The sequence below is a fragment of the Scyliorhinus canicula genome, chromosome 1 (genome assembly GCF_902713615.1).
Source record: "Scyliorhinus canicula chromosome 1, sScyCan1.1, whole genome shotgun sequence".
NCBI classification, from domain to species: domain Eukaryota; kingdom Metazoa; phylum Chordata; class Chondrichthyes; order Carcharhiniformes; family Scyliorhinidae; genus Scyliorhinus; species Scyliorhinus canicula.
Window position 1 is genome coordinate 115091013 of NC_052146.1, and position 14235 is coordinate 115105247.

Here is a 14235-nt window from a genome sequence, read left to right on the forward strand (position 1 = left end):
AAAAGCATGCCGGTTCCTGTGCCTTGATGAAAACCCCCTGTCTGAAAGCCATTCCCGTACTCAGAAGAGAGAAATGCCACCAACATTTGCAATGTGACTTTCCTTCCTGTTAAGGAAACCTCGTACTTTCGCTGTCAACACACACACGAAATGTGTTTGGCTCGGAAAAGAAATGCCTCGGGGTATGTGTGTGCGTGTGGGGGGTGACACTGAGGCTGTAAAAGCTCAAGGGTGGAAGAGCGAGAGCGAAACACACACACAGGAAGATCCAACCCTCCGAACAATGATGTCAGCGAGTGAGCTCACTGTTACCACGTGACAACTCTGATAAATAGCTCAGTTAGCATGACATTGTATCAGCTTCAGTCCAACCTGCAAAGTCTCGCTGACAAGAGGGAGGTGTGAAGGATTGTGCTCCCGATTCTGCCCCCCCACCCCCCAACATACACAAAGAAACAAGTGGCGCAGCCTTGGGATTTACATGGAGCAGGTTGCTTAACCCGTTTTGCTTTGATTATTTTCCCTCTGATCCAATTGAAAAGTTTTTAAAAAGTCAATCAGAATTACAGGCGATAGTCGTGTTCACATTCTCTTTCCTTCCTCAACAAATTCCATGATTTTATTTTTAAATTGATTCCATTTAATGTCACCACTAGGTTTATTCCTCCGGGAACCTCCATCACTTTCTGGACGGGTACAACGTGTGTAAGAGTAACTGGATGCGGTACGTGAATCCCGCACACTCGGCGGAGGAGCAGAACCTGGTGGCCTGTCAGAATGGCACCGATATTTACTTCTACACTATGAAGCCAATCCCTCCCAGCAATGAGATGCTGGTCTGGTACAGCCGCGAGTTTGCAGAGAGACTGAATTACCCTCCGACCGGTGACCTGATGATGTTAAAGCTCAGTGAGTCTCATTGCTTGATTTTCCTGTCTTGTTCGGGCGCTGGGCTGAGGGGTGGCTGGGGGGTGTTTGGTGGAGGTTGTTCCTGTGTTTTTTTACCTCGTTGGTCGAATGTGTCAGCGTGTAATTTCAAAGTGATCCTCTTACCTCGTACTGTAGCCCCGTGCAAGCTGTCGGACCTCAGTGACCTGTCCCCTGCATTTACAGTTAGATCGGAGTAACTTAGCCGTTACATTGTTGAAGATGCACATGCATATATTTTTATACTTTATCATCGCAGTTGTTAAGTTGCAAACTCTCAGGTCTTCCTATATTTAATACAATCTTCATAGTCCCAGGAACTAGCAGCACCCGGTTAAGTTATAGAGGGGATGTTTCAGTAGGGGTTTCCACTCTCTGCCTCTCTCTCTCATTCTCTCTCGGTCTCTGTTTCTCTGTCTCTGAATCTCTCTCTCCACCTGTTTCTCTCTCCACCTCTCTCTCTCCCTCTCTCTCCATCTCTCCACCTCTCTCCGCCTGTTTTGTCTCTCTCTCTCCACTTGTTTCTCTTTCTGTCTCTCTCCCCACTTGTTTCTCTCTCTGTCTATCTCTCCACCTCTCTCCATCTCCACCTCTCTCTGTTTCTCTCTCCAACTCGCCATCTCTTTCTGTCTCTCTCCACCTGTTTCTCTTTCCCTGTCTCCACTTGTTTCTCTCTGTCTCTGTGTCTCTCCACTTGTTTCTCTCTGTCTCTGTGTCTCTCCACTTGTTTCTCTCTTCTCTGTCTCTCTCCATCACTCCACCTCTCTCTCTCCATCTCTCTCTCCACTTGTCTCTCTCTCTCTGTCTGTCTCCATTTCTCCACCCCTCTCTCCATTTGATTTGATTTATTATTGTCACATGTATTAGTATACAGTGAAAAGTATTGTTTCTTGCATGCTGTACAAACAATGCATACTGTACATAGGGAAGGAAGGAGAGACTGCAGAATATAATGTTACAGTTATAGCAAGGTGTAGAGAGAAGATCAACTTAAAACGAGGTAGGTCCATTCAAAAGTCTGATGGCAGTAGGGAAGAAGCTGTTATTGAGTCGGTTGGTACGTGACCTCAAACCTTGGTATCTCTTTCCTGACGGAAGAAGGTGGAAGAGATTATGTCCGGGGTGCATGGGGTCCTTAATTATGCTGGCTGCCTTTCTGAGGCAGTGGGAATTATAGATAGAGTCAATGGATGGGAGGCTGGTTTGTGTGATGGACTGGGAAACATTCATGACCTTTTGTAGTTTCCTGCGGTCTTGGGTAGAGCAGGGTCCACCTGTTTCTTTCTCTCCACTTGTTTCTCTCTCTGTCTCTGTCTCTCTCCGCCACTCTGTGTGTCTCTCTCTCTCCAATTCAAGTGTTTGCCGTTGTCCCTTTTCTCGCCGATTGTTGACTTTTGGCTGGGGCAGTTTTTATTTTTGCGGCACTCCAATCAGTTTCTGTACAGTGCTGTGTAACAGGCGCACTGACAATGATCCATCACCTAGAACAATTGAACCATTAAAAATAAAACCCACGGAGAACGGGCTTGAGAATTTTAACAAGCGGGAGATACGACGGAAAGAGGGAGTGAGAGAGAGAGGGCTGGGACCTGATCGGATATGCAATTTAAAATGAGCAGCAGCTTGCAGCGACTGGACATGGAATACATGCCTAATCACTGAGTGTGTGGAGTGGGTTCGATTTGAATTGCTTCATTGTGATGAGCTTTCATTATTGAGGTAATTCAGAAAGTTAACTCTGTTGGTGCAATACGTTTGCTCACTGACTCAGCGAGCAGCCTTTGGCACCAAGATTTGAAACGGGGATATGAGAGAATGAAATGTCGTGCCCCCGATGTATTTCGGGGCACACATGCCTCGTCCCAGCTCATCTACCGACCACCCCTCCATCCAACAGTACCTCCAGTGATCCAGGCGTCTGCGATGTCCCAAGTCTGTATCCTAGCAATGCTGCTGGGGCATGAGGGGTAGAGGTGGTATCAAATAACAACAGTGTGCCATCAAACCTGGGTTTGAACTCCCTGTAAAGAGAAGTGCCATTCACTGGCGACTTAGTCGGGGAAGGACCTCCTTCCTTTGTCGTCCCCCTCCTACCAAGCAGGGAAAGGTGAAAAACAGATTTCGCAGCGCAGGATAAAGGAGATTTGACTGTGACAAATTTCCCTTTCAACTTGAGGTTTGATTGGTGATCTTACTTAAAAAAATTATTTGCACTTTCAAACAGCTTCCCCTTTGTACTTTCCTCTGGAGCAAGTACTTCAAATATTTTGGGAGGATCATGTGAGTTTCTTTTCATATATGATCAGAATACGCCTACTGTTCACCAAGGCAGGGAAGCTGGGCGATTTCCGAAAATTACAAAGCAGGATCACAGAGTGGTTACAGCACAGAAGCTGGCCATTCAGCCCATCACATCAGTACTGACTCACCAAAGGAGCAAATCATCTAGTGCCACTCCCCTGTAGCTTTGCAAATTCTTCCTTTACAGTTATCTATTTCCCCCTTGAATGTCTTAATTGAATCTGTCTCCACCACACTCCAAACAGTGCATTCCAGACCCTAACCAGACACGGTCCAAAAAAGTTTCTGCGCATGTCACCAATGTTTGCCAACCACCTGAGACCAAAAGCCTCTTGTTAGTGGTACTTCCATCAATGGGAATAGTTTTTCTCTATCAACTGTGTGCAGGCCCCTCATGATTTTGAACACCTCTCCTCTCAACCTGCTTTTCTCCAAGGACAACAGCACAGCTTCTCCAATTTATCTACTTAACTAAACTTTCTCATCACTAAAACCATTCTTGGGAATCTTTTTCGTTCTCTCTCGAATGCTTTAACGTCTTTCCTAACAGGGCCAGTTTGTGTCCGTCCCTCCGTGAGTCTTTTTTCTTTTGATGTCTCCCACTTGCTGCACTTTTTGAAAAGAATACCATGAATGCCTTTTATTTTCATCCACTAATCAATTTGCAGCCAGGACTCTGGGTTGTGATTGTAATATCTCAATCTCTACTTGGTATGCTGGAGGGCACATTGAACAGCTCTCATAACTTTTCAGCAGAATCTGTGTTTAAAACTGTTGGATGCAATGTCTAACCTCACACTTCCCTCCGCCCCTTTTGTGCTGAGCTACAAAGATACACGTCTGAAACTTGTGGGCAGAGAATTTGATTCCAAAGCATTCACATTCATACAGGCAAAGAGCTTGTGAGACTGTATTAAGGGAAAGCGCTAGAGTAAGGGAGAGTGACTGGAGGTGAGAAAAGGCATATGTGTTTAAATTGGCGATGAAAAAGTGTGTGTGTGTGTATATTAGTGTGTGTGTAATGCTTGTATGCGCCGGTTTAGCTCAGTTGGCTGGACAGTTGGTTTGTGACACAGAGCGATGTCAACAACGCGGGATCAATCCCCGTACCCCCTGAGGTTATCCATGAAGGCCCGCCTCCTTAACCTTCCCCCTCACCTGAGGTGTGGTGATCCTCAGGTTAAATCCCCACCAGTCGGCTCTCCCTCTTAAAGGGGAATGCAGTTTATGGCCATCTGAGAGTATGGTGATTTTATATGTGTGTGCGTTTTTCATGACTAATATATTGCTTGGCTTTCTATAGTCATTTAATCTGACTAATTCCACTTTACCCTGTGGTTATTGATCACACCTCAGAAAGCACTGACTCCATCCCATCCCAGTGTTCTCATGTGTGATATTTTGGAGCTGGCGCCTTGCTGTTGCTGGTTGAGTAACAAGTAACAATTCTCTTTTGTCTTGAAATGTGGTTTGACAAGTGTTTGTCCTGCTAAACAGGTTTCTATTACGTGTTACAGCCACAAATTGTAAAATTAACTTGGCCTCACACTCCCCTCACTCCCTACCCTGGGGTGTTAGTAAGGCCGAGCTTGCTTTCTCTCAGTAACTTACTCTCTCATTGCTCATCACAAACGGTTTTGGTTAATAATGGACAATTTGGCTGCACCACTGTACAGCTTGAGCCTCTTTAGAGGGGGGAAATATGATGTGCTGCCTGTTCCAAATCACTGTTGAGTGCCCTCATTAACGTTAGCTTAGAGCGGTGGGGTAATCGCATTCAATTACCATGCCCCATCTGCCAAAACCTAAAAAACCATGGCAATATTTGTTTCCGCTTTCTAGCCCATATTCTAGCTCTCACCAAGTCCCCGTTACTGTGTGTCCATTGAACTATATTGACTCCTGTGGCACCTCTGACACAACTTCAAAATTCCCATGCTTGTTTTAAAAGTCTTCCATGGCTCTTGCCCCCTGCCTATCTCTATAACCTTCGCCAGTCCAATAATCCTCTGAAAACTCCACATTCCTCCAAATCTGGTCTCTTGTGTGTCCATTTGCTCTGCCATTGACAGATGTACGTGCCTTTAGTTGCCTGAGCTTTCAGATCTGCAGTTCCCTCCCCAACCATTTATGCCCCGTTTCCTCTCCCTCCTCCCTTAAGGCACTCCTTCGAACCTATCTCTGACCAATATTTGACACCCTTTTCTAATACAGAACATAGAACAGTACAGCACAGAACAGGCCCTTCAGCCCTCGATGTTGTGCCGAGCAATGATCACCCTACTCAAGTCAACGTATCCACCCTATAGCAGTAACCCAACAACCCCCCCCCCCCCATCCCCCATCCCCCATTAACCTTATTTTTTAGGACACTAAGGGCAATTTAGCATAGCCAATCCATCTAACCTGCACATCTTTGGACTGTGGGAGGAAACCGGAGCACCCGGAGGAAACCCACGCACACACGGGGAGGACGTGCAGACTCTGCACAGACAGTGACCCAGCCGGGAATCGAACCTGGGACCCTGGAGCTGTGAAGCATTTATGCTAACCACCATGCTACCGTGCTGCCCATCTCCTTAAGTGACTCAGTGTTGTTGGATAATTCTCCAGTGAAACATTTTGGAATATTTTACTATGCTAAAGGTGCTATATGAATGCAATTTGTTCTCCAAACTGACACAAAAAATGATAGCCAATTGATTAAACCGTTGAGAGGGCCTAAATTCCAATATTACTGTAGCTCTATACACCTGGACCACTAAATGTACCTCAGTAAGATTGAATTCCTGTCAGGGTGGGAGAGGAACCTGGATAAATAAACAACAGACTAAGAATTAGTTTTGGAATAAAGGGTGCTCATTTCACAGACTGAGAAGGCACGCATCAGAGTGCTGTCTTTTCAGCTAAGAAAGAAATGCACAACATTTGCTGTGTTAGCCCCTTCCAGTAATGTGCGTAGTCCCTCTCCCTCCTGTCACCATCCCCAGTTTCACTACATTCAAAGTGAAACTGAAAGCCGGGTCAAATGTCAGTCAGTCAACTCCACATCACGACAGAATCCAAAAACAATTTGAGGTTTTAATTGACTCAAATATCGCCTTCAGTTATTCAACGGCAGAATATCTCGAGAGGGAAATCAGTGCTAAGGTTGGCTCGAAAGGGCTGAACCCATGGTGACCTTTGTGCATGGGACTCGTGTTTCTAGAGTTGGTGTCAGTTAATTAAGCTGTCTGTGACTAGTTGTTCAGATATTAATGCAGGGCAGAGGCGTGACAAAGTAAACTGACCTTTTATTTGAACAAAAAGGCCAAATTGTAAATTCCTTCTCCACCTGCAATTTGCATGACAGAACAGTGCCTCGAACTACATCGATGTGAATTTTCTCAAGTTCCCACGTAGGCTGTCAAAGTCAGCTCAAGAACAGATTATCACTAAACGGTTAGTTTTTGCTGTGTGCCAAGACTTGCATTTATTTAGCACCTTTCACCACCTCAGTCCCAAAGTGCTTTACAACCAATGAAAACCCGTTGAAGTGTAGGTAGCAGTTGTCGGAGAGGCAGCAGCTAGTTAGTGCACAAGTGCTGCCAACAGCACCAAGTTAAATGATCAAATAATCTGCTTTTTGTGATGTTGGTTGAGGGATAAATATTGGCTCGTACAGGAGGGAGAAACTGCCCACTTCTCTTTGAAACTGTGCCAGGGAATCTTTTATATCCACCTGGCAGTGCATCAAGGCAGTTTTCTCTATAGGACCTTTACAGCGTGGGAAAAGTTTTGCCCCTCAATCTGAGTTTGATTTGACGGGATGTGCTAGAATTAAGCACCTCGTTCCCCACTGCAGCTCGCCTTCAGCAGTTTGCATTCTAACTGAAGCAAAACGTATCTTTTGAAAAACAAAATATAACTGAGTTGATTCATAAATGGCAGGCAGTTAGGCAGAGTTGGTAAGCAGCAGCAAGCTGACAGAATTGACTCTCACTTTGAGAAAACAGTGACTCATATTTAAACATGACAAGTCAAAATAATCCCACAGAATCTCTGACAGAGCAACATCCATTTATACTGCATTTGTAATGTTGAAAAGCATTTTCTTGGAGCATTTTCAGGCAAAAATATGACATTGAGCCATTAGATCAGATAACCAAATGCTTGCTCAAGGAGGTAGGTTTTAAGGAGCTATTCACTTGAGAAGGGTGAGGAAGAAAGGTTTAGGAAGGAAACTTGAGAGCTTGGGGTTGAAGCAGCTGAGGGCACAGCCTGTAATGGTGGAGTGATGGAAATTGGACATTCACATGAGTCCAGCATTGGAGGAGTGCAGAGATCTTAGAGAAAGGTGACACATCAAGGGAGGGTGGAAGGTCAGATTGATTTGTAAATTAGAAACATATTTTAAAACTGAGACTTTCCCAGATGGGGAACCAGTACAGTTTGGCAAGCACAGGGATGATGGATGAACGGAACTCGTGTACAGTTAGGATAGGATAGGCAGTTGTATCAAGGTGTAACCTATGACAGGGTGTGATAGACTTCCAAACTTACTAAATTCTCTCCAGTGCTGAGGGCATGTTTTTGAGACTGCAGCTGTCCTCATGCAGCATTCCGATCTCAAAACTGGGTATCAGCCCATATTTGTTTGACTTACAAAGACTGGTCTGCTCATTTCACTCCAGCTTTGGAAAGAACAAATCTCGTGCAAGGCACAGAACATGGATCATCTGCAGAGTTGATGCCGCAGACACTCTATTCCATTGGTATTCAGAGGTTTTGTCACAGGGCAGTGATAACGGGAGCAGTATAGGATCAGAACCTCACTGGGAGTTGTTTTCCCCTGAACAAGAAGCTTTTAGGAAAAATTGAATCATGCAAGAGAAAAATCTGAAGTAGTGGAAAGTCTGCTCAAAACAGGTATAAACACCCCCCCTCCCCCCAACACCGCCCCTCCCCACTGCAGTGAGTTATAATGATCTGGAATGTATTGGCTGAAAGAGAGATGAAAGCAGATTTAGTAACTTCAAAAAAGAGGATTGGATAATACCTAAAGGGGACAAAATCTCAGGGTTGTAGAAAAAAGGAAGGAGTTTTGTGGGATTAATTGGATACCTCGACCAAAGAACTGGGACAGGCCCAGAGGACTGAATGGCCTCTTTTGCAATGTATCATTTTTGAATTCAGTGTGAGCTATGCTTTGCAGGAATACCTCCAATACTAACTAATCGTCAATAAGGCCACTCTAATTAATGGGTTGCAGCAACAGTACACCGTGTTCCGACCCCCAGATTAACCCCCACAGGCAAAAGCCCTGGGCCATATCAGTTATGTACAAGGATCTATATTCAGGAACCTCTGCTCTTGTGGCCCAGTCCTTCGTGCTGTGAAATAAATCTTTGCCCCAGACCCTGTGGCACGGGCCTGAAAACAATTGGTGCTTGGCTTTACAGACTAATCCAGTGCAGTAAATGCGGTACAAGAGAGTGGAACAGACTGTTCTAGTTCATCTGATAATCTGATAGCTCATCTGAGATGGATGAACTCGTCAAAATCATCTTGCTCAACCCACCTAAGAAAAATCTTTGAGACTGAATAAAACTTGTATCCATCTCCCTCCTATCAGTTGAGAGCGTGGGGGATTGAGATTTAATGACTCAGTATAATTGTTTTCTTTCTCAGCTTGCTCTCATTTCTGTGTTAAAACGACCTGTGTCAGTGTTTTTTAGCCACCACTCCTGCTGCCCTCAGTCATTGAATTCCACAGAGTTGCATTATATGATTCAGCACAATTCAGAATGACTGTGATCTTTCTACAGTTAGGCAGCCCCTTGCACCAAGACCCCACCCACCTGAAGCTCTTCAGAAATGATTCGGCCAGCGAAAGAGGAAGCTCTGGTTCAGAGTGCGTTGCCTCAACTTGTCTCCTATCTGGAGGCTCATCTTTGGTCACAGATCAAAGCGCGGTTAATCTTTCTTTTGTGCAAAGCAGCACAAACAAGCAGAAACACTTTTACTCAGAGTTTTATCACATTCTAGCTCCTGGCTAAGTGACTGAAAGTGTTTGAATACCTACTCCCACCCAACCCCCCCCCCCCCCACAACCCCAACCCCACTCCCTCCCACCCTCTCCTGAAGGAGCTGACTCCTAGTTGGGGTTCAGCTCCACTTATGCTGCTCGCCTCCTGGTATCTCATTCTTTGAGACTGCAGACTTCCACGTTTTGTAATGATATTCCAGCCACCCTAGTATTGCTATTTCAGCCTAGGTGACAAGGTAGCCGTAGAGTGGGGTTTGCACCTAAAGACTCAGAGGCAAGAATGTTACCAAGTGAACTGGGGTGACAAAATATATGAAACTGAGGAACTGCTGTACCCATCAAGCTCAGTAGTGGGAAGGATGGGGGTTTAATGACACAGTATAAATGTTTTTTTAACCCAATTTCCCTCATTTTTTTTTGCATTAAAATCACCTGATTGTTAGCCACCAATCTTGCTCCCATTGGTTACCGAGAGTTAAAATCCCACTGTGCAGGATAATATCAATGTTGAAAATAACCACAAGTTGTTAAATTTTTCAACTTTGCTTTGCAAATGTCTCAAAAGTGCTTTGTAGCCAAAAACAACTTTGGAAGTGCTGTCTCTCTAAACATGACAGTCTATATGCAGGATCCCACAAGTAGCAGTGTGATAGTGACCAGATAGGTTGTTTTTATTGATGTTGGTCAATAAAGGACTCCAGGGAGAATTTCCCTGCTTTGATTTGGATGGTACTGTGGAATCCTTTAAGCCCTCCTGAGGAGGCCTTTGGTTTAACATCTTATTCAGCAGTTGACACCATTGAGAGTGCAGTATTTCCTACGTACTGCGATGAAGCAATAGCCTGAATTATTTGTTCAAGTCTTTGGATTGGGACTTTAACCTGCGACTTCTAACACAGAGGTGAGAGTATTACCACTGAACAATGGTGGTTTTTTAGATCTTTAGCGTGGCTTCACTCATTTATTACTTCTTAAGGAACTTCTCTCCTCAATGCCTTGTTTCAATTTTGACAGTATATTGCACTGTGAGCCCTGGTCTTTCTTTACATCTCCCTCCACCAGTCAGTAATAATTCTGGTGATCATTTTGTAGGATTAATAATCTGTACTTTTTTTCTTTGCAGAACATAATCTCAAGGGATATAAGGATCTAGTGTCTGAATACACTGGCCAGCTACCTCAGAGCAGAGAAGATATTCAAGAAGGCCAAAAACAATATGCTAACAACACAAAGAGGGAGGAAGAAAAAGTGGATGTGGAGATAATTGAGAGAGATACTCCGCCCATCACTCCAGACGACCAAATAATGGACTTCAGTAAAAAGCTTTATCCAGGTGTAGTGATCAGATCTCTACCAGAAGAAAATAGCTCAAAGATAAATGGTGTTAATGGCAATGAAAGGCCATTGGACAGAACAAGCCCCTTATACAGAACTAGCCCAAACCAAAGATCAAAAAGTCCTGTTGTTCAACAAAGCCCTCAGGTTCTATCTCCCAACTCAACTACCTCACCTCACAAAGAACTCCCTCTGCATTTGAATGGACGTCACAGTCACACTGAGGGCCTTGTCTCCTACCCAATGTACTCGCCTCCAAGCCACATCCAACATCAGTATATGTATCCATACAGCTCCCTCTCTCCTCACTACCCTCGCTTTATATTGCCCACCTATTCACCTGGTTTTAACAGTATTCACCCCCTGAACAGTCCAGCAAGTTTGAACAATGTGAACAACCTCAGCGTTTTTGGCAGGATGGCCCCAGTCTGTGGTGGGTTTGTGGGTGGAGACTGCCTCTCTCATCCCATGATGAGCCGAACTGTTCTGCCCGCCGGGCTGTCTAATGAAGAAAGTCAAAGGCTTCTAGTTCCTGAGCAGCCAAGGTGTATCCTTATTCCTGCCCCCACCAGCGCTTTCACACCTACGGGCCCAGCAATGGACCTCAAGGAAACTCCTCTCAACCGCTCACCACCGCCAGGTACCTCAATAACCTCCGAGCTGTCGGTGCAACTGAAAGCTACTCCTTGGGTTCCAGGAAGTGAGGAAGCAATGAATCTGAGCAAACCAAAGATGTCCCTGGCAGATTCACCTGGATATAAGTCACTTCCATACCCACTGAAGAAACAGAATGGGAAGATCAAATATGAGTGCAACGTGTGTTCAAAGACGTTCGGCCAGCTATCTAACTTAAAGGTATGTATTCTTTATAATGTATTTGCAAAAGATACAGCGATTGCGATCTCTAACTGAGAGACAGCTGTGCTGAAACTTCAGTTTGTTTTCTCAGTGCTAGCATTAGGGGTATAGTGAGGACTCTGAAACTCTTTCCATGAAGTGTAGCACTTTCTCCTCCCTTCCCCCAAGAAAATAATTAATAATGCAGAGAGATCTTTAAAAATTCTTCCAAAATATTCTGAAGAGTATACAAAATTAGGTCACCCCATTCCAATCATTTTGGCCAGCATGTTTGTACCTCTTCTTTCACTTAGCATTTAGTTGTATAATGGGGAGCGGGGGTGATGGAGAACAGCTGGTGATGGGGAGCTGGGGGTGATGGGCGGCTGCAGGTGAATGGGCGCCTGGGGTGATGGATGGCTGGGGGTGATGGGGAGCCTGGGGGTGACTGGGTGATGGGGAGCTGGGGGTGACGGGGAGCTTCGGGGTGACGCAGTACTGGGTGTAATATGGTGTTGTGAGCAGTGTGATGCCCACTCTATTCTGGTGTTCATTATTATGTATTACTGAAAGTAACACATCACTTCTAAGGTGAAGATGGCACATTGATGTCCTAAAACTAGTTTTGGCCATGCTGGTTGGTGATGTTGGTTTACAACCAGGTTTCTTTAATCAAATCATGGTGCAGCATTGTCATTGGCAGGAGTTTCTACTACTTTCCCACCAGCCTTGCCTTTCTCCTGACCGATGATCAATAATCTGTCCCCCCCCCAAAAAAAAAACCATATTGCTAGCAGCCGATGATGATGACATTTATACTCAGATTTTCCTGGGTGCTTTCTGTCTCCAAGAGATCCGCAGCCCTGGTGTTCACTGCACCTTAACCTTCAGCGAACATAGTTCAGTGAACATAGAACCAATGAATGACATCGCCGTCCACCTGAGGTTGCCCTTGTTTGTCTGTGTCTGTGCTTTGTCACAATGCAAAATCCAGTTTCTACATAAATTTATACATATTGTGGCTGATTGACCCAAATGCAATTGAAGGGGAAAATAATTGCTGGGCTGAGGAGAAAGTGACTAATTTACAGCTCTTTTAAGGAAGAACGACCTAGTTCTGTGCAATATGATTCTCTGAAATGCCATAAGTTTACATTAAAATGCTCCCAAGGCAATTGGGTTTAATGTAGAACTCGGCAACAACACTTCATTTGGGTAAAGTGGTTCAGGGAATATGTTCCGGACCAATAATTTAGAGAATAATCCTTTAGCTCCCTTTGAAGTGGCCTCGTGAGCCGTTCTGCTGTATGAAACCACTACAAAGGATAGCGGTTCATGAAGAGGGCCCAGCACACCCACAATCACATGGTAAATAGGGATAGCCAATAAGTGCAGGCCTTGGCAACAATGCCCACATCCCGAGAATAAACTTAAAACATTTTACTGTGTCTTTTAAAAAAAAAAAAATTGTTCGTCAAAGGATTTTTGACACAGGAAGTCTTGAGTAATTTGAGTCTAAGCTGATCATGAGGCACATTCTTCACCTCTCAATTTAAAACTGCTGTGACTGAGCTGAGCTGAAATTCATAAGTTCATTATAATCAAATCTCAGCGCAATTTAGTGACTCACATCTGATTCTGGGGCAGAGGTTATTCTGATTAAATCATTTTGTTGTGGAATGATTAAAACAACAACGAAAAAGGAGCAACATAGGTAGTACTGAGGGAATGCTGTGCCGCTGGAGGAGCGGCCTTCCAGAAGAGGCATTCAACCAAGGCTCTGTCTGATGTCCATGAGGGCTGTAAAATATTCTGGTCATTATGTTGAAGGGTGGGAGAGTTCTTTCGAGTGCTCTAGACAATATTTACCTCTCAACCAACATCACCAGAAATAGATAATCTGGTGATCATCATATTTGTAGGAGCTTGACTGCTGCGTTTCTTACATTCACTACACTTCAAAAGTACTTCACTGGCTGTAAAGCGCTTTGGAGTGTCCCGAGGTTTTGAAAGCTGCTACATAAACACAAGTTTTTTCTTTCCTTTATGTGACATACGCCACACACCCTTTGGTAAGGAGCTGTTTAGCAGAGAGACTTTAACCTGTGACATTATGGAAACCCTGAAGTAATGAGTCACTGTCCCATAAAGACAATAACCACCTCAGTTCAGGGAAAGATACCAGCACTGCGTTTTTGATGGATCACGGCACCCCGCCATCTGCAGCAACCTGTATTATAACTGCATTCCATTTCTTGCAGGTTCACCTGAGGGTCCACAGTGGAGAGAGACCGTTCTCATGCAACACCTGCAGTAAGACATTTACACAGCTGGCTCATCTCCAAAAACATTACCTGGTACACACTGGCGAAAAACCTCACCAATGCCAGGTATGAAAACTGAGAGCTTGTCCAAAGTGATTAAAGAACTTTAAATTATAAGAATGAGTGGCGCTGTGGATCTGACTGCTAAATTCAAAGTGGCGGTTCTGTCAGTGTTGTGCCTGTTTTAGGCTGATTGTACTCCTGAGCAAGCACTAGTTTCTATCCCTCACAGTCCAAGGCACATGAAAGAGGTGTAAGAACACAGCTGGTACCTGGTAACTCTAACTCACCACAGGTCAGTGGCTTCAGATGAGGAGCGGTAGGGGGTTAGAGGAAAGAAAATAAACTTCCATAAAATGCAGGCCAGTGTGAAACCTTTGAAGGGAAAATGGAATACAAGATGCTCAACATTAAAATCTTAGCCCCATTTTAAATTAACATACCGAGCAAGAATGAATAAAAGCAAATTACTGCGGATGCTGG

General features: G+C 44.6%; 1 protein-coding gene across 1 annotated transcript in view; it reads left to right on the forward strand.

Annotated features, from left to right (window-relative positions):
• Positions 1-14235, forward strand: part of LOC119966495 (PR domain zinc finger protein 1-like) — a 75524-nt gene that overhangs the window by 55970 nt on the left and 5319 nt on the right. Inside the window, 3 exon segments of the mRNA XM_038798279.1 lie at positions 657-909; positions 10380-11446; positions 13690-13818. Coding sequence (XP_038654207.1) covers positions 657-909; positions 10380-11446; positions 13690-13818 — 1449 coding nt within the window.